The sequence below is a fragment of the Xiphophorus couchianus genome, chromosome 19, assembly GCF_001444195.1.
Source record: "Xiphophorus couchianus chromosome 19, X_couchianus-1.0, whole genome shotgun sequence".
In the NCBI taxonomy this organism is placed as follows: Eukaryota; Metazoa; Chordata; class Actinopteri; order Cyprinodontiformes; family Poeciliidae; genus Xiphophorus; species Xiphophorus couchianus.
The window spans coordinates 18,090,059-18,109,691 of record NC_040246.1 but is presented as its reverse complement, the minus strand read 5'-3'; the positions used below and the strand labels follow the sequence as shown (position 1 = coordinate 18,109,691).

At 37.4% G+C, this 19,633-nt stretch overlaps 1 protein-coding gene and 1 long non-coding RNA gene across 3 annotated transcripts; one reads left to right on the top strand and one right to left on the bottom strand.

Moving 5' to 3' along the window:
- Positions 1-1,723: 1,723 nt before the first annotated feature.
- LOC114133934 (transcription regulator protein BACH2-like) lies at positions 1,724-17,929 on the top strand. Of its 2 annotated transcripts, none has more exons than XM_028000091.1 (5): positions 1,724-1,928; positions 10,289-10,577; positions 11,686-12,993; positions 14,181-14,387; positions 15,502-17,929. In XM_028000091.1, exons 2-5 carry the CDS (start codon positions 10,314-10,316, stop codon positions 15,895-15,897), a joined length of 2,175 nt encoding a protein of 724 aa, XP_027855892.1. In that variant the 5' UTR covers positions 1,724-1,928; positions 10,289-10,313; the 3' UTR covers positions 15,898-17,929. The 2 variants fall into 2 exon arrangements, with proteins under 2 accessions (XP_027855892.1, XP_027855894.1); XM_028000093.1 differs by lacking the exon at positions 1,724-1,928 and adding an exon at positions 9,436-9,497.
- On the bottom strand, positions 10,437-17,468 carry LOC114133965 (uncharacterized). The gene is made up of 4 exons (XR_003593316.1): positions 17,350-17,468; positions 14,150-14,363; positions 13,538-13,634; positions 10,437-10,565 (listed from the first exon to the last, which is right to left on the bottom strand). It is a non-coding gene; the product is annotated as an uncharacterized LOC114133965 (long non-coding RNA).
- Positions 17,930-19,633: the final 1,704 nt, after the last annotated feature.

The window sequence follows — 19,633 nt, the reverse complement described above, 5'->3', positions numbered from 1 at the left end:
AACTAGGTTATGTTTCCCTTAAGAATACTCCACTTTGCACATACATTTTCTATATTTGTCTGTTTAAAGACATCTTTAAAAGATAATAAATTCGACAGTCTGTCAAGTTACTTTTTATAAAATACATCTTTAATTTTACTTTTTTGGAACTCTACTTTTTACTTTTACCTGGGTAAAAATATGTTGAAGTAGTGCAGGTTCTGCCTGCTTGTATTTATATTAAATTAACCTAATTTTTACTATAACGACCATTTAAATCACGTCATACTAGAACCACATTCAATTTGCAGTCAGATGTAACCTTCAGAATCAAATTTTGCATGTCACACATGCAGAGCGGGCAGCACACCACCAGGGGGCCCCCAAGAGAACCAAGCTAGCATGATGAAAAATATATATTTAAAATAACATTGAATAAATTTTTTTTTCATATTGTTTTTATGGTTGGTACACAAATAATGGGTAAATTTGTCCCTAATTAATGTAAATAATTGTTTTTAGTTTGCTACACCAGTTAAATTAAAACCAATAGCCTTCATATCAGTGCTAAGCTAATTACAAATGATAGCAGGTATGTTGCACACAAACTAGTATAGTAGCTTAGGAATCATGAAGCATTTGGTGTTGACTTGTTCCTATATGGGGGGCCGCAAATGAAAATATACTTAGGGTCCCAAAAAGGCCCCGCACACATGCTTTCATCTTGCAAGTTGTGAAACAAGAAGTTAAATTAGAAGGAAGCTAAGAGATTTGATCAAATTCAGTCGAGTTGCAGTGAATAGTCAGAGAAGATGGAAATACATGCGATCGATCGAAAAGTTTCAGTCACTGGTGAAAATGACAAGTATGCGCAAAATGTAAAAACTTTGAATCGTAAAATCTTCCTGGAGGGACTTGATTATACCACTTTGTCTACAATTCTTCCTTCCACTAAACTTTCTGGTTGGATACAGAAGCTTCATTAGCTTTAAGCCGTTATTGCCAAAGTTGGGTAATAACTTATTACATTTACTCATTTAGATCGACTTAAGTGACTTTTTTGAAGGGAAAAACTACCTTTAGGAGTATTTTTAATTTGCTGTACATTTTACTTTTACTTGTCTAATTTTATTATGAAGCATCGCTTCTTTTACATGAGTTTAATTTCTGCTCTACACACTACGGATGACTTCACTGAATGAAGAACAAATTTGTTTCAAACTAAAAAAAAAAAGCCTGTAGTTTCTGCTAAAGTTTTATTTTGAAAAAAACCGATTCGAAAAAATAATATTTTGCCTGATTTATATTACAAAATGAATTATTTTCATTTTATCCTTAAAATACAAAAATGTCCACATAAGTTACTAGTTTGTGCCTTCTGATGATATAATTGTTCAATATTAAACAGTTTGTTGATCAGTTACTTAAGTAGCGTTTTTATTATTTTATTTTTTATTTTACTTTTATTTGATTAAAAGTATATTGAAGTAGTGCTACTCTTACTTGAATACAATTTGTGGGTAATTCTGGTTATGCATTAATATTATATTACATTTTGTTATTATTACTGAGATTTACTTGTAAAAAAACTTAAAACAATCTTTTTATTTCCTCTGCTGTCATATTATTGCTATAAATCCTCAGAGATGCTGAGTGCGTGCGCGGGTGTGTGTGTGTTTGTGTGTGTGTGTGTGTGTGTGTGTGGCGCTGAGTGAGGAGCGGGTGGGGGGGGGTTGTTATTGTGAATGAGGGAAACCATGACGTCATCGAACCGATGTCAACAAAGCAGCTCCTGAATCACAGAACGCGCTCCATGTCCACACTCAGACCCGGGTTCGGATCCATGCGGACCCGCAGCGCTCGGTGACGGTCCACACTCAGACCCCGGTTCGGCACCATGCGGACCCGCTGTGATCTGTGACGGGGCCGTGGACGCGCAGAAGGAGCCGGTGAGTCTCCAGAAGCGGCCGCTGCGGCTGCATGCGTCCCAGTGAGGGTGTCTCCTCCGCGGTTCGGAGCCGCTGGGTGAGTCCAGTTGGAACTTGCGACCCAACCGTGCGTGGGTGTGATTTACAAGCCTGACACGAGGCTGTGCACGCGCCTCCAGCCACCGTGCACGGGAGCTGCGGGTCTTTGTGTTGGCGGGTTCACTCGGTTGTTTTACTCCGCGGGGAGCAGGACAAAGGAAGCGGCCGCCGCTCCGCCCTCAGCCGGGGAAACAAAGCGCTGAGGGCCGGTGCAGCAGCCGCGGCGAGCCGCTGGAACCAGAACCAGCAGCTGCAGCTCTCAGAACCGCATCGTCTGAGCGCCTGACAGCGTGCATGTGTCGCGCACACGCCTGGTTGTGCAGGATGAGCTCTTTGTTTTCCAGCTTCTCCTCGGAGCTGCGGGTGATTCTGCTGGTCATGAACACAGCAAGGATGGATCCAGATCAGCGTCCAGGTGCTGGTCCAGATCCGGAAGGGCTGGTTCTGGATCCCAGCTGCTCGTGTTGCTAAGTTTGGACCCGTCAGAGCTGTAAAAAGATAATTACAGTGCGGTTGTTGTTTAGGATCGCTCTGTTCTTTTGCAGACCATAAATTCCTTCAGAATGAAACTTGGAAAGTTTAAATAATGATAGACCAAACACTTATTTGTGAAGTAGATGGTAGAGTATTTATTAATAAAATCTGAAAAGTGTGGCTTGCAGATATATTGACTTTTTCTGAGTAGATGTTTTATTTAACCACCTTTGGCTCCAATTACAGCTGCTGTCAGTTTTGTAAATTTAGATTCCCCCCACCCATTTTTTGTCTGAAAAAACAACCAGATTGGATGAAAATTGCCTTTAAAAATTAATTCTCTTCATTATTCAGTTGGATTCAGGTCTGAACTTTGATTAGGACGTATTAAAATGTATGGGAGGATGGGATTCAAACCATATCATTGTAGCTCTGGTTGTATGTTTAGGGTAGCAGTTTTTCTGGAAAGTGAAACTCAACAGTCTCAAATCTTCTGTCGATAACAATCTGAAAAGTGTGGCTTGCAGATATATTCTCCCACCGGAGTAGATGCTTTGTAGAATAATTTTTTGATCCAATTACAGCTGCAAGTCTTTTGTCTCCACCAGCTTTTCAAATGCAGATATAAAGCTTTATGTTTTGCTCCTTTCTTTGCAAAACCAGCGATGTAACTCAGACAGATCGGATGCAAATTGCCTGTAGAAATGAATTCTCTTCAATTCTCAGTTGGATTTAGGCCTGAGCTTTGATTAGGACATTCTAACATGGATATGTACTTTTATTACATGTTCCTGCTGAAGAAGAAGAAGAATAGCATCGCCCTTCCATGATACAACCACAACAATGTTTTTGTTTTTTACTATGAATGCTGTTTTTTTTGTTTTTGTTTTTATTGAGCCATTATTTTATAGCCTTTCAGGGCTGCAGGTAACGCCTATAGTAGTAATACATAGTTTTTGATGATTAATTGATAAATCAAATAATTCATACATTATGCAGATTTATTTGATCACTTTAGCCTTTTTTTTATTTTTACAATATAAGAAACATTAAAAGATGCACTTTTTGAACCAAATAAAGCTAGAACTATGATACTAGATGAGTTTTGGGTAGAATATATTTACAGAAAAAGATTTTTTTTTAAAATGGTAAATCCAAAATATATAATTTTTGCAACATTTTGGCTTAAATATGCACTGAGTGTGTTGTTATTTCACAAATAGTCTTTTTGCTGAAGTATGTATGTGGATTTTTTAATCAACTACTTAATTAATTGATTAATCAATTAATCACGAATAATCAAATTAATCGTTCCAATCCAAAACCCTTCTTTAAACTTCCCCACATCTTAATCCCTGTTCCTTGGTTTCATGACGTATTATAATGTATAATTTTACGTCCCATTAATGTATAAGCACTACTTTATGTTGTAACAAGACAAAATGTAAAAGAATTAACATTATTTTACATTGTGTTTAAAAAAAGTAGAACACTGATGGTAACTGAAGCACCTCTGAAAGTTACTGTTGCAGTAAACGTCACTCTGATCCCTCAGGTTTTCCTTCCTGGATGTTAGCGAAGCAGATGAAACCTTTTCTGGGATCAGAAGAGAGAACGATCACACAGAGACTGAAGATTCATGGTCTTGTAAACGTCTCTAAGTTTTTCAGAGAGAGAAACACAAATGGGCTGATTTCTGCTGTTTATCTGGTGATTTCTGGTGATGCTTTAGTGTTGCAGTAAAACATCGGATCTGGATTTTTCGCTCTGATTTTTAAGTCGATGTTTCGGTTCTGCGGCGTCTGGAGAAGTTAATTGTATTTATTAAAGTCAAACTAGTGGAACTGCAGGAATATCCAGGTTCTTTTAACAAATCTTGATGATCTCTGGTACTGTTTCTGCCTTGAAAACACCACTAACCACAAACACCGCTAACAGTTTGTGTTTGGATTCTCCAGGTTTTGTTTTGATTCAGCTTCTCGCTCCTGTCTGACTGCTATTAGGGTTTTAATGTGTGACTCGTGTCACTTTGCTTTCCCTGAAACCTGAGGTGTCTGATCCATTTTCTACTTCCTCAGGCGCCTGCAGGCCGGGTTTTCTCATCCGAGTCCATCCAACACCAAGGCGAAACTGAACCCAAGGGTTCACTGCAAAAACACAAAATCTTACCAAGTAATTTTGGTTTAGTTTCTCGTGCAAATGTCTTAGTACACTTAAAATAAGACAAAAGAAATTTACAAGTAACTTTTCAGAAAGATATATGGGATTGTTTAAGTAAATAATTCCTTAATATTGATAAAAACGTTTTGGTTCAGTTGGTGATTATTTCACTTAAACACAGAAAAAGCTCCTATATCTTGCTGAAAAGCTACTTATTTTAAGTGTACAAAGATATGTTCACTGGAAACTAGTTGGTCAATTTTGTATTTTCACAGTGTTAGCATTGAACTGATGGTTTCCAACCTGGACAGACTGGTTCTTTCTATTTGAGCTGAAGAGAAATATTAGAAACAAAAACTTTTCGTCCTGCCTCTGATTCAGCAGTCGATGGTTTGTGTCATCAGATCTATACAGGAGAGGATGAGGAGGGATCGGCAGCCCTCAGGATGAAGGTTCTGGGTGACCTCAGAGTTCAGGTTTCCGGATCCCAGCGAGAAGCGTGTCGGCGAACAGAAAAGGAGATGATGATGTCACAGCAGGATGTTTATCAGGATCTCCTCTGGGATGTCTGCCGGTCATCTGTGGATCAGATTTACCAGCATCTTTCCCCGTTAATCTGCCTCTCTGCAGCGTTTCTGCTGGTTAAATAATCTGAGGATTTCACTGCTGCAAATGGAGAAAAAAAATATGGTAACCTGTTCTGCGTTTACTGCAGGATGAAAAGGAACGTATTGGTGGATGATATGGGCTTAAAGTTTTATCACAACATTTTGTGCTAAAAGTGATAATATGACAGCAAGCATAGCTCCGCAAACACAAATACTGCTTTTGAAAAACATTCCCATTTGTAAAGAAGTGAGATTTATAACACTAAACTGCACACAGTAACTGCATTAAGTCATATTTATTGATCTTTATTGATACTTTCATAGAAAAAACTGTGAAGAAAATAGTAAAGCCAGCAATCCTGACAATATGTCTCAGTAAATTTCTATTAATGTCAATAAAAAAAAAAAACTAACAATTAGCTACAAAATGTGTTTTTACTTTTTTATCCACCATTTGTATTAAGAAATTGTCAATAAGAATCAGTACATTAGAAAATGTAATTAAATCCAGGGTAGTTTAGTGATATAATTTTAGTTTTTTGAAGTACAGTATATGAACATGTGTTGCAAATTCCATACAGTAAGTTATTTTTGGTCTGATTTGTAGCTCAAATAGCTTAGTAATCTTGAAATATGACAAACTAACTTAGAAGTAACTTTTCAGCAAGATAAAATAACTTGTTTTTAGTTAAAAATTCCTCAAATTGAAAAAGTTTTCGTTCCACTGGTGGATTATTTCATTTATAGTAAGAAATTTTCCATGTTATAAGTGAAACAATCTGCCAGTGGAACTAGAACTTTGTTGCTAGGTGATGGGCGGGGCTTGGCTTGGGTTGCTAGGTAACGGCTCTATGACCATTGGTAGTGATAAGTGAAATAATCTGCCGGTGGAATTAGTAAAAAATGTTTTATCAATAATGAGTTATTGATTTTAATCAAGCTCATATCTTTCTGAAAAGTTATTTATAAGTTAGCTTTGTCTTATTTTCTTATTTTAACTATACTAAGACATTTGCACCAGAAAGTACTTTTGTGTTTTTTCAGTGAGTTACTTAAAAAAAAAAGAAGTAATAAATGTTACTCTTGTCGTAATTTTTAAAATGTATTTCTCAATAGAGCCACAAAATATTATAATAAAATTTTAAATACATATCCCTCAGTCACGACGATCTTAAACAGGGTGTAATTTATTTTATTCATTACAGGAACAGTGCATGTTAATAACAATTCTGTCAATATGCCAGAGTTAGCTAGGAGCATAATGAAGCAGGTTTCAGCCGGTTGTAGCAGAATATTGCAGGATGTGTCTGGATGTAGAGAGTAGATCTTAATGGACTAGAATGAATCAGGGGTGGGAAGGAACCAGATGCAGCACATTAGAGCAACATAGAGCTGGATGGAGGCAGAAGATGTGAAGTGCAATATGGGAGGATGTTTTAAAAAAGCGGTATTATTTATTTTCCAGGCAAATAGTGGCAATTTATCAAGTAACAATGTTAACTTCAGTTGTTTTAAAACTGCTATATATTTGAACAAATTTAGATTTTGTAATTGGGGCTCTGTTGCTTTAAGAAAGTCCTGCTCTTTCCAACACTCCGCCTTCAGCGAGTTATTACATCACTACTCCCGTATTAACTGTTTTTTTCAGCGTTCACTGCAAAAACACAAAATCATAACAAGTAATTTCGGTCAAATTTCCAACACCAATATTTTAGTACACTTGAAATAAAATAAAACTAACTTAGAAGTTACTTTTAATCAAGAAATATGAACTTTTTAAAAGTAATTCTTTAATATTGATGTAAAACATACTTTTCCCATTGGCAGATTATTTCACTTATAACTCAGTAGAAATGTTTTGCTTTAAGAGAAATAATCTTCCAGTGGAACTGGTACTTTTTCATCAATATTGAGGAATTATTGACCTAAAACTAGCTCAGATTTTTTTGCTGAAAAGTTACTTGTAAGTTAGTTTTGTCTTATTTCAAATGTACTAAAATATTTGCTCTAGAAATTAGATAAAAAATACTTGGTAATATTTAATGTTTTGCAATGTTGCACTGAGAAGTAGCTTGTGAAATGAGCTCAGCTGATGTGCAGTTTGAACAGATGTTTGCTAATTGCTGCTAGCTAGTCTGAAGGAGCTCATTTTGGGGGAAGGCCGGAGGTGGGGCTAGGGCCATCCAGGCGTTTTCCAAAGCTGAATGGTTGCCATGGAGATTAAAGGATTTCTCAAACATGTGTGAAAGGATTAAGGCAACAGTCCAGGTGTGTTTTTGATGATGGAATAAGAAGGTTGATTTTACATTATGCATTATTTTAAATGAAAGCAACATCCTGAATGGAAACTGAACAATAACAGTCAGTCCTGAGAGGTCACTCCTCCTGTAACCCGCCGTGTGATTGGATGAAAAGGAGCGGAGACAGATCGCAAAACACAAGATCAGGATGGAAACGTGACGCGTGGCTGTTCTGGTGATCCTCACGGACGCAGCAGATAGTCTAAGCAAATGATGATGATGATGATGGTCAGTATGTGGATTCACAGTGAGCCTTCAGAGGTGGGCTGCTTCAGCAGGTCTTACTCAGCACAACGCTCCCACACACACACACGCATCCCCACACCCACAGACTGCACACCCACACACCCACACACACACACACATCCCCACACACACACACACGCAGAGACTGCACACTCAGCTGTCTGCAGGGAGGATTTATGAACGGCTGAATCACAAAGAAGCAGCTCTGCCTGCAGTCTGTGTGCACAGCTGCCGCTCTCTTTAAAGCTCAACTCTAGATCTACAACTGCATGCTGTAGGGTTGAAACGATTAACAAATTTTTAAAAATAATCGTCAACTAATTTAGAAATCAATTAATCTCTAAATAGAGACTCAAAAAAGGCAATTTGCTGAGAGAACAACACAATCAGAGCAGAAATTAAACCAAAACTGTACAAAATATTTAAACATTTTGTAATTAGGATAAAAAAAATCTTTTTATCTGAAAATATGTTTTACCCAGAACTCCTCAAGTGGCATAATTTTAGCTGCGCCTGGTTAAAATTCTGTAAACAAATCTTTTATTCAGGACCGTTTGCTATCCTATTATTAAATAGTTAATCCAAAAATTGATCACATCAGTTGAACAAGAAGGCCTGAGCTTTTCACATGTTGATCCTTTGCTACAAATGATCAATAATACACTAAAGAATTATTGTGTTGTTGTAAGCAATAAAATGTTTATGTTCTTATTTAAAAAGGAATTAAATTATTTGTTTGCATCTTTTAATGTGTTTCTAATATTATATAAAATAAGCTGAAGTGGACAAAAGAAAAATCAGCAGAATGTTAACCTGATTGTCAAAATAATCTGTAGAATTTATAGAATTACTAAAATAATTGTTAAAGATAAATCATGCAAATGTAAATTATTTAAATTTGTCATATGAATTGATTTATTGATTATTGTGACGGGCCGAGTAGCAAGATACAGAGGGATGCAGCAGGATTACAATGTAGCAGCAAGCAGCACACTGCAAAAACACAAAATCATACCAAGTATTTTTATTTTAGTGCAAATATCCTAGTACATTTAAAATAAGACAAAACTAACTTAAAACTTACTTCCCATCAAGATAAACTTGTCTTAAGTAAATAATTTTTTAATATAGGTAATAAAAGTACCAATTCCAGTGAAAGAAATTTGCCAGTGGAACTAGTACTTAAAAAAAAAACTATATTAAATTATTTACTTAGTTCTATATCTTTCTAAAATGTTACTTTTAAGTTAGTTTGTTTAATGTCAAGTGTACTAGGATATTTGCACAAGAAACTAGACAAAATGCTTGGCAAGACTTTGTGTTTTTGCAGTGTAGGATGTGTTAGGATTTAAACAGAGAGCAGAATGATGAAGCTGGATGTAGTAAGAAACAGAAAACAGCAGCAGAATGCAAATGAGTGGAGGAAGGTGTAGCGGGATGCAGCTGGAAGTATTTTCTCACAGTGAGACGCAACAAAATGAAGGGATATGCAGCAGGATGCAGTGGCCTGATGTTGTGTATAAACCTTTGACATAAACCTGGTGCAACAAGCAATAAATCAATTAATTGCATGATAAATTAAGATGAGCGCAATAATTTTTTTTTTCTTGATTGTTTTTCTTGCCTCTCTTTTTCTACCAAAGACTAGATGACAAAAGGGTTCGGTCAGGTGCTTTGGTCTCAACTCGTCCCGGTTTTAATGGGTAATTTTGTTGACAAAGTTCATCGTCCATTTTATTTTTATTTTTTTATTTATTTTGGATGTTCAAAAGGTCTTCCAGTCCCACACTGCAAAAACACACAATTTTACCAAGTATTATTGGTGAAAATATCTTGGTACACTTTAAATAAGACAAACTAACTTAAAAGTAACTTTTCAGCAAGATGTAGAGGCTTGTTTTACTTAGATAATTTCTTCATATTTAGGAAAAAGTACTTTAAATTAGCTTATAACATGAGAAATAATTTCTTGTTGTAAGTGAAATAATCTGCCAATGGGACCATTATGTTTACATCAATATAATGAAATTATTTACGCAAAACAAGCCTCTATATATAGCTAAAAAGTTAATTGTATATTAGTTTTGTTTTATTTCAAGTGTACTAAAATATTTGCACTAGAAACTAAACCAAAAATATTTGGCGTTTTTGCAGTGCAGTGTTAAAATGCTCATTCGAAATTAAAGTTTATTGAGCTTCGAGAGGGTGAACTTGCATTTTTATCCCGTTACAATTGAAAATGATCTCAAAACAACAATATTATTGTTTATTGCAATAATTTCTGGGACAGTTTATCATCCAGAAAAATGTACTTTGCGACAGGCCTACTTTAGCATGTGATTTTCACACCACAGATGTGTTCTGTCTGTTTGTATCTGATGGCTTTCTGAACAGAGAACAAGACGTTTAGATATGCTTCAACCCGAGTTATATCAGAATTTCTGTATTGATTTATAGTAAACTGATAACTCCTGTGTCTTCATTCTGCATGTAGTTTGTGCAGGGTGTCAGAGGAAGTGATGTCGGAGCAGCAGCATGACAGTCAGGCGTCAGCGCCGGTGTACGTGTACGAATCCAAGGTGCACTGTGCCAACGTGCTGCTGAGCCTGGAGGAACAGCGGCGGCGGGGGCTCCTCTGTGATGTCACGGTGCTGGTGGAGGGCAGGGAGGTCCGGGCCCACCGGGCCGTCCTGGCTGCCAGCAGCAGCTACTTTCTACAGGTCCTGCTGGGACACAGCGAGTCGCCAGGCAGCGCTGAACCCATCATCAGCCTGCCAGACAAGGTAAGGGGCAAAATGACAGGAAGGAGAGATGATGCTTTTCTTCCTTTTGTGAAGTTTTTAGCAAGCAGAGCTAAATCAAAGCAACAGACAGTCTGAACTCCATCTGTCCAGTCGTGTTAAAGCGGAGCTCTCTTCCGTGTTTCATGATCTTATTGTTCTGCTGTGAAGCCTGAAGGGATGCTGATGTGAGCACAAACCACACAGATGGACAAAGATGATGCTGACAACAGTGAAGGAGGAGGAAGCAGAGGATGATGAAGGTTGAAAGAGACCGAATCATTCAGGACACAAAAGATCAACACAGCAGGAAGAGGAAAACATGGCGAATATTTAATTTTTCTGAAAGCACCTCCTTTTATTTTTCAACTATTTATACCTCACAGTGCCTTTTTGCAGTCGTATACAACATAAAACAGGAGGACAATTAACAGGATTTTAAGTAATAGACCAATTTAGGAACACAAGTTCTCAATTAAAGTTATCTAAAGTTGATGGAGCTAGCGATTAATTGATAAGTAACCATTTTCTTAAACGTTTTCTCTTGTATAAAGAGGCTCAACCGTTTTTCCTTAACATACATGGCTAAATTTGTCATATGTTGGAATTTAAGGAAAACATAAAATTTTTTATTTTATTTGAGTCAATCAAGTAGTGGAATAAACAGAAAATTGTGTTTCCCACCCAGATTATTATACGTAGATATTTTAAAAAATAAAACAAAACAGGAACCTCCTAAGTTGCTGAATAGAAAAATAAAAAATTAAAAGAATGAAAATATATCTTTAAACTCCCATGAACATTAATAGAAGTACCGTCGGATGTTGCTCTTGAATAAATGCATTTTGCATGCTCTGTTTTGACCGTTTCCATTCTGGTATGACCGTCATCTTTGTGTCAATCCGCTAATGAATGACCAGTGGTGCCCTCTGCTGGATGGCGGCCAAACTACAACACTAAAAGAATATCTAATCAGGCATTATTACTGAATTGACTCAATTCATTTTAATCTAATAAACCATTAATCGACAGTTAATTGTAATTCTCTTACTTTTTTGCATCCCTAGACCTAAATATGCCTTACACATAAACTGTGTTTATTTTTCTGCAGGTGACAGCTAATGGTTTTGCTCCGCTGCTCCAGTTCGCCTACACCGCCAAGCTGGTGTTAAGTCAAGAAAACATCCATGAGGTCATTCGGTGTGCCGACCTCCTTGGTGTGCACAACTTGGAGGATTCCTGCTTCCAGTTTCTTCAGGCTCAGTTGGAGAGTGACGGACAGCACTCCAGAAATTGCAAGGTGCAATACGATGAAGAGGATACCGTCTTTTCCCAAGACGTTTCCTTTGATAGCGGTTCAGAGACAAAGAAGGAAAGCTCTCTAACAGCTGATGCTGCTTCTCCTCATGAAGATCTTCCACAAAGTCCAAAATCCTGGAAGTACCAGGAGCAGGTTTGTGACGACAAGCACAATGGATTAGGTCAACAGACCATTCCCACTCTAACCAGTTCAGAGTTGACAGACTCCGGTGCTGCTCCCCAGACCCTTCTCAACCCCTCCAGGATTAAAGAGGAGCCCTTTGATGAATCAGGACACGAGAGGAACGGCTTCAACGCAGAGTTTGGTACTGAAGAGGTTCTGGAGATGGAGCTGGAAGTGGAGGGAGTTCCAGTTGCAGATAAGCCGTCTGCGGATGGGGAATTAGCCTCGTCCTGCCTACGTTCATACCTCCAGCGAGGCAGCCTGGATCTTGGCACCATGACTGGCAGCACCATTCAGCAGCTTCTCTCCAACCATCTGTCCATCAGCCACTACAGGGAGCTGCTCAAAGACAGGCAGAGGAGTAAGATGGACTCTCTAAGCCAATCCAACCTCAACCTCAATGATAGAGACATGCAGCAATCCAAGACGTCTTCGTCTCGGTATGAAGGCGAGCCGGACAGATGTACCGTCATTTTCTCCTCTGCTGCTGGTGAGCAACCTTTGTTGTCCAACAGAGAAAAAACCTCAACCATGGAGCAAGTGGAGACTTCCTCACCTCATCTGACATGCCTCACCAGCTCTCCTGTCTCCATCAAGACATTAGCTGCGTCTCCTGTACCATCCGAACCCCAAACTCAGACTCCCAGCTCCCACTCCTCATATCCAGATGACATAGCCACTGGTAGCTCGCCATCCAGCCTGGCCTTTGACCTCTCTTCTGCCCCACATGTCAGCTCAGTCTCGGCTCTTCCTCATTGTCTGGTCGGAGTGGTGGAAGCCCGGACGCCACTCAGAAGTGAGGTTGTCTTCAGCCAGGGCCACATCAAGATCAAAAGTGAGCAGGAGTTTGGTACCAGTGGAGGGAACTCCAGCGATGAGTCCGAATCATTCTCAGAAGATGACAGTGAAGGTGGATCCAGAGTCTCTGGCCCTGAGGTTAGTAGTTAGCTTCTTTCTATTCGCATTTTAAGATCACACTTCAGAAGACGGACCGCGTTGTGTTCATGTGCGCGATGGAGGCTTAAAAGCTGCCAAAAGATGGCGCTACTGCTGTTCTTAGTTTTCACAGTTTTTGTTTTTCCAGGAAAACAAAAACTCTACTAAATCCATATTTTTAGAATCCAGTTACTTAAATGTAAGTAAATATCTTTAATATTGTGGTTTTGAGCAACTGCACAAAAAACAAGGTTTTTCCTAATAAATCTGGTAATGCTCAGATATCCTAGCTTTTCTTCTGCCTTGAACGCAGCATTAACAATATTTATTCTTGGATATTCTAGCTTATATTTATTGAGGTATGGATTTATGCATTGTGTTATACACATTCGTGAATTATGTTGTGCGCTTACAAATCTTATTGTACGCTAATTACTAATTTAGCTGCAGAGTGGTTGAAGAATGCAGATGATCCGTAGATGCAAACAGGATTTGATTAGTCTGATACTGACACCTACTGGCTGTTATACCACATTACACTCACCTGCCTTCATGCGGCGGATTTTCTCCTATTCTTGATCTTGTTTAAGGTCAGAGTTTCTGCGCCCTGGTTCTTACTGCGACGGAGAATTTGGCTTACACTAAGAAGAAATAATTAATAAAAACATAACATTATGAGAATAAAGTCAAAATATTAATAGAATGAAGTCGTGGTGTTGCCAAAATACAGTCATAACATTAGGAGTAAAGCCACAATATAAAGAAAATAAAGTCGAAATAATATGAGAATAAAATATTTCGAGAATAAAGTCGAAATATTAGGACTTTATTATATACTACTTAATTCTCGTAATATTATGACTAATGTGTTAATATTAATACGTATTCTTGTGATATTTGGACTTCATTCTGGTAATTATATTACTTTTTTTACACTCAGTCGTAGTTTAAATCCTTCTCTGCTATCAGTTCTTGTTGAACTTAAGCCGAAGAGGTAATTTAATAACATTCATTTCTGTCATATATTTCTGGTGCAGAAACACGTCAAAATATTTTTGGTCAGTGGATCCTGAGATAGTTGTCAGTAAAGATGTTAATGTGGTTTAAATCTGCAGTTTTTATCATGAATTTAAACTTTCCTGCCGTCAGATCGGACCTGATCAGATTGAACTCCTCGGTTCTTTCAGGTGAAGCTGCCGTTCCCTGTGGATCAGATCTCCAACCTGCCTCGCAACGACTTCCAGGTCCTCATCAAGATGCACAAACTGACCTCAGAACAGCTGGAGTTCATCCATGACATCCGGAGGCGCAGCAAAAACCGGATCGCTGCTCAGCGCTGCCGCAAGAGGAAGCTGGACTGCATTCAGAACCTGGAGATGGAGATCCGAAAACTGGTACGGGCTTAAAAACACACACTTAGCATAAAATTACCTCAACAACCCAAAATCTACATAGTAAAGATTATGAACCTCTGAGTCACTTCTAACAAAGGCTGGACTGAAGGGCTGAAACGATTAATCATGTTGAAACAATTATTTAAATAATTGTCAACTAATTTAGTAATCGGTTAACTAGAGTAGAGACTAAATGGAAGATCTTTTGCTGAAAAAGCTTACAAAAGTGAACAAAAAAGTACATATTTTGTGTTTGAGATTAAAAAAAAAAACAGCTCCTCAATGGTTTAGTTTTAGCTTCACCTGATCATTCAGATTTTCTAAAATAAAACTCCTCTTAAACAGCTTTTGCTCTCCTCTTATAAATCAATAAATGCAAATTAACTCCACTTTGTTTTGATGTTAAGAAAAGAAGAAAAGGCTGAACTTAGAAGTATTTTTAGAAGTATTTATTTTAGCTGCAGATGCATCCTTTGCTACAAATAATCAAAAATCACAAAAGAAATACTATGTTATTGCATTTTAGGCAATAAAATTCCTTATTTAAAAAAAGGGAATTTATTTATTTTTATTTGCATGTTTCATGTTTTTCTAATATTGTATAAAAAAAGGTTTATATGTAGAAATTGCAAAATGTGCCAAGTTTCCTTTATCCGACTTATCGTTAGAATAATCAATAGATTAATTGATAAAAAATTGGTTGCAGCCCTATTAAGCACCTTTTGCTATCAAATTATTGATCGATTAATCAAAACAAAATGGTCAGCAATATAAATTTTATATACTGCATTGATGTTACGTCAAGTGAAAGGGCTTGGAAGTATGTTTTTAGTTGCAGGTGCATCCTTTGCTACAAATGATTATGATTTTATGCAATAAAAGGTTAATTTTCTTATTTGAATTGAGTCCTTTTACTTATTTGGATATTTTAATGTAAAGAATTAAATAAAAAATGCAGAATTTGTCAGTTTGTTTTATCTGATTAATTGATTAATCGTCAGAATAATTGATGGATTATTCTGTAACTAAAGTAATCGTTAGTTGCAGTTGAACTCAGTTTGTTTCTTTGTTCTGACTTTGAGATTTGACCCAGTTGTGTGTTTTCTGGATGCAGGTGTCCGAGAAGGAGAAGCTGCTGAGTGAGAGGAACCAGCTGCAGGTCTGCATGTCCGAGCTCTGGCAGAACCTCTCCTTCCTCTCGCAGCAGGTGTGCAGAGAGGTCCAAACCAACCAGACTCCGCCCGCCTCCACCACCATCGACCTTACCTCAGATTCTTCGGACCAGGATCCCGTGAAACCCAGATCCGGCATGGTTGGCGAGAACTCTGAGGAGCTGGAGAGCAGACGGAAAGTCCAGGACGTGTTCGGTCGGAAGGAGCAGAACTCAGACGGTCCAGTGGTTCTGGTATCCAGTGAGGAATTGTGTAGCCCCACAGTGACAGTGGATTTCTGTCAGGAGATGACGGTGAAGTGCACAACGGAAGAGCCGGACACGCAGGACTCGTCTTGAGCAGAACTGGTTTGTTTACCTGTCTGACACACCTGTGATCTCATTAGTACTAACGGAGGTGGGCTTTTTTTTATTTGGACAGGTGAGAATGAGCAAGTCGGCAGCTTATTTCCTATTTTTAAACGATCCATTCTCCCGTTTATCTCGTTTTTTTTTCTCAGGAAATGTACAAACTGTTCAGTTTTCTCCTCCTTAACTTCTCTTTAAGTATAACAAAAATAAGTGTAACTGGTTTAACCTGAGGACCAAACCAGATTCTGTAAAGGTGAGGAAGCCTCAGAGCTGCATGTACGTCTAAAAAAGAAAACCAGTTTAAAACCAGTGAGAGCTGCTGTTTACAAAACGATTCAACTTTGACCTGCTGATGTCTGTCAAAGAGGTTCCAGCTGTTGTGGTTTTCTTGGAAAACATTGAAGTACTGACATATACACTGCAAAAACACAACAGTTTACAAGGTATTTTGGTCTAGTTTTTAGTACAAAAACTTTAGTACAAGTAAGATAAGATAAAACTAACTTACAAGTACATTTTCAGCAGGAAATAGGTCAGTAATTCTTCAAAGTTAATGAAAAAGTTCTACTTTCACTGGTAGATTGTTTCACTTATAACAATACATTCCCCCCATGTTATAAGTGAAATAATCTGCCAGTGGAAATAGTACTTTTCCCATCAACATTAAGGAATTATTCACCTAAACAAGCTCCTGTTTCTTGATGAAAAGTTACTTGTAAGTTAGTTTTGTCTTGCATGAGGAGCTAGACAAAAAAATCTTGGTAAGATTTTGTGTTTTTGCAGTGATACTAGCACAATAGATTGAATCAAATTCTGCCTACTTCCATTTTGTATTTGTAAACAAACAGACCGATTTAAACTGATCAAAAGTCAGTTTACTTTTCATTATTGTTGAATATTTTCATGAATTATAGAGTTTGAAAATGTGAATTTTGGTCTGTAACTTCATCCCAATTTGGACCAAAAGGTTCTTATAAAATATGCCACGTTAAACTCTTGGGTGACCTTCTGTTGGCAGATATCATTATTTTTAAGGTGATATTTAAAAAAATCCCTACAGTAGACTACATTTAGTGTAAAAAGTCTGTATGAACTGAGAATATGTCCCTTGAACAGCATACAAACGACTGAGATGACCATCGCCTATGAAAACAAAAATCACCTCATCAAACTTAAGTTTAAATTCTCATCGCCTCATAAGGAGCTAATTCAGCACAAAAAAACAAAACCAAAAAAAAAACAATAAATCTGTAAAATCAGAAGACTAATGTGAAAATATATCGCAAAAGAGGAACTCCCATCTTACTCTTTTGGCTATAATGTTTGGCTATAATGTTATAGCCAAACATTATAGCAATGTTTGGCTATAATGGACGCCACTATGTTTGAAAATAACGAGAGAAAAAAAAATCAGCAAAATCATCACAATTCTTCACACACCAGCTGTTTAGGACGGTGGTGGAGGACGGATGACAACTTCTAGTCATTTATTCTAAAAGCTAAATATCGGATCAAGCTGGATCTTAAGCGTTAACACATTCGGCTAGTCTTTATTTAAAAAACCGGCTGAAACAGAGGAATGACAGTGTTGCCATGGCAACATCTGTGGGTCGGCCCTAGCAACGGTTTACATTCCGGCTCGGTGTTTTCAGTATTTCTCACCTCAGTTCACTCTCATCTGTTCAGTATGAAAATCAATGTGTGCATCGCAGCGGTTAAATTGTTTTTACAAACTGCCGCAGTTTATTGGGACTTCCTGGAAAATGGGGGTTACCTCGAAACGGCCAGAGTGGCGTTTCAACAACAGAAAGACTTGGATGGAAAGTCACGTTTTTTTCTGTTTAGTGAAGCAGTTGTTGTCGCAGCTTGACCGGAAGCATGAAATCAATCCTCTAAACGAAATCATTTGATAACTGATCGCTCTGATCATCAAGCACATCCTGGTTTTTGTAGACTCTCACTGCTGCCCCCTGCTGGAAACAACATTACACATATTTTCATATTGTCAACTTCCTAAAAACAAGTAATCTTTTGCCAAGAGATTTATATATAAAATAAATCTAAATAATCTTTTGGCAACAAAAGAGATGGTGATTTTTAAATGTTTTTAAAAAAATCCCTTCTGGCAAAAATAACTTAGGCCATATATTTTAGGAAGGTGACACAATTTAATCTAATTTATAAGAAAATATCAATGCAGAATAAGATTCAACCAGATCCAAAATGCATGGATGGATTTGTGTTCTTACTTGTTTCATTTTAACGTGTCTACTAGGGTTTTACAAATGTGTTTTTAAGATTTGATAGTTAAGCTGCAGTTTAACATTCTGATAAAAAAAAAAAGGTTTTCCCTGTGTTTCAGGGACAACATCAGGCTTCAAAAACACAACCAATACCTTCACGATGAGTTCAGATATTTGAGTTTTGCAGGAACTCCCCTTGTTTTCACAGCCAGAATTTATGTAAATATCTGTAGAAAGAAGATTTGCGTAATTAGTGCAGGTTGGATTTGTTAGGATTAGGATTAACTCATTCAGGAATTCAGGTATATTCTTTCACCAGAGTAGATGTTTCCGTTTCTGCTCCCAGTTTCTGCAGCAGCTGCTAAAGTAAAACCCAAACGCCCAGCTCTCCGTGTCGGTGCAACTTTCATATCAACTTTCAAATTCACATATCATGTAAATTTGTCGAGCCGCTGATCAATTTGTTCTGACACACCAGTTTGTCTAATGGTGGATGGTTTGAAGCCAGAGCTCTAAATAAACACTGTGGCACAGTATTGATCGCTGGGATGCCAAATTCATGTGTTGAAAAGTCGATGCAGGAGCACGTGGCTGCACAGAGTGCTGCTGCTGTTTGATTCAGCCTCCAACGTGTTGCAGTGCTGCAGTTGGCCTCCTGTTGTCCACAGTAGGGTCACTGTGGACACCCACCCACAGCTGGAGATGTTTACCACGGTGGGAGATGTGATCAATTTGAAGCTGCTGTATTCACCCCGATTTATTTATTTGGGTTCTTTGGGGATCAAATTCTTGTTAATCTGGACTTATTTATTTGTTTGGTTGTAATATTTGACCTCCTCCAACCCTGACTATTACACAACAACATATTAGGGCCTTTGCAAATAGAAAAAAAAGAGTAAATTTCTGCCAAAAACTTCAGAAAATTTGTAATTTATATTAGAAATGTTCTGAGACAATGCTTGGAAACGCCTGATTTTGAAAAGTGGAAAGTTTGCTAGAAGAAGCATTGACAGATGTTAAGATGAATCTGGGAAATTTTCTAGAAAAATCCAGAAAATGTCTCAGTTCCAAAATGTAAACATTTTCCAAAAAAATTCAACTTTTTAGATTAAAAACACTTGGAACTTTTTGAGCTCCAAAAGTTGAAATATTTGTAAGAAAAAAAGATACTTTTTTTAGATTAATCTAGACAATTTTCTAGAAAATACTTGGAAATTTCAGCGTTCCAGAAGTAAATTTTCTTTGACTATTTAAAATAATCTAAAAAATTCTGAGTTTTTCCTTGCAAATGTTCAACTTTTGAAACTCAAAAATTTCCAAGCTTTTTTCTAGAAAATTTCCAAGATTTGTTCTTTGGCAGTAATTTACTCCTCCTTTTTTCTGTCTATAATCGCCCTAATACGACGTCTTTCTATTCTTTTTTTCTTTTGTAACATATAATTCAGACTAAATTTTGTTTATTCTAAAATATAAAATTTTTG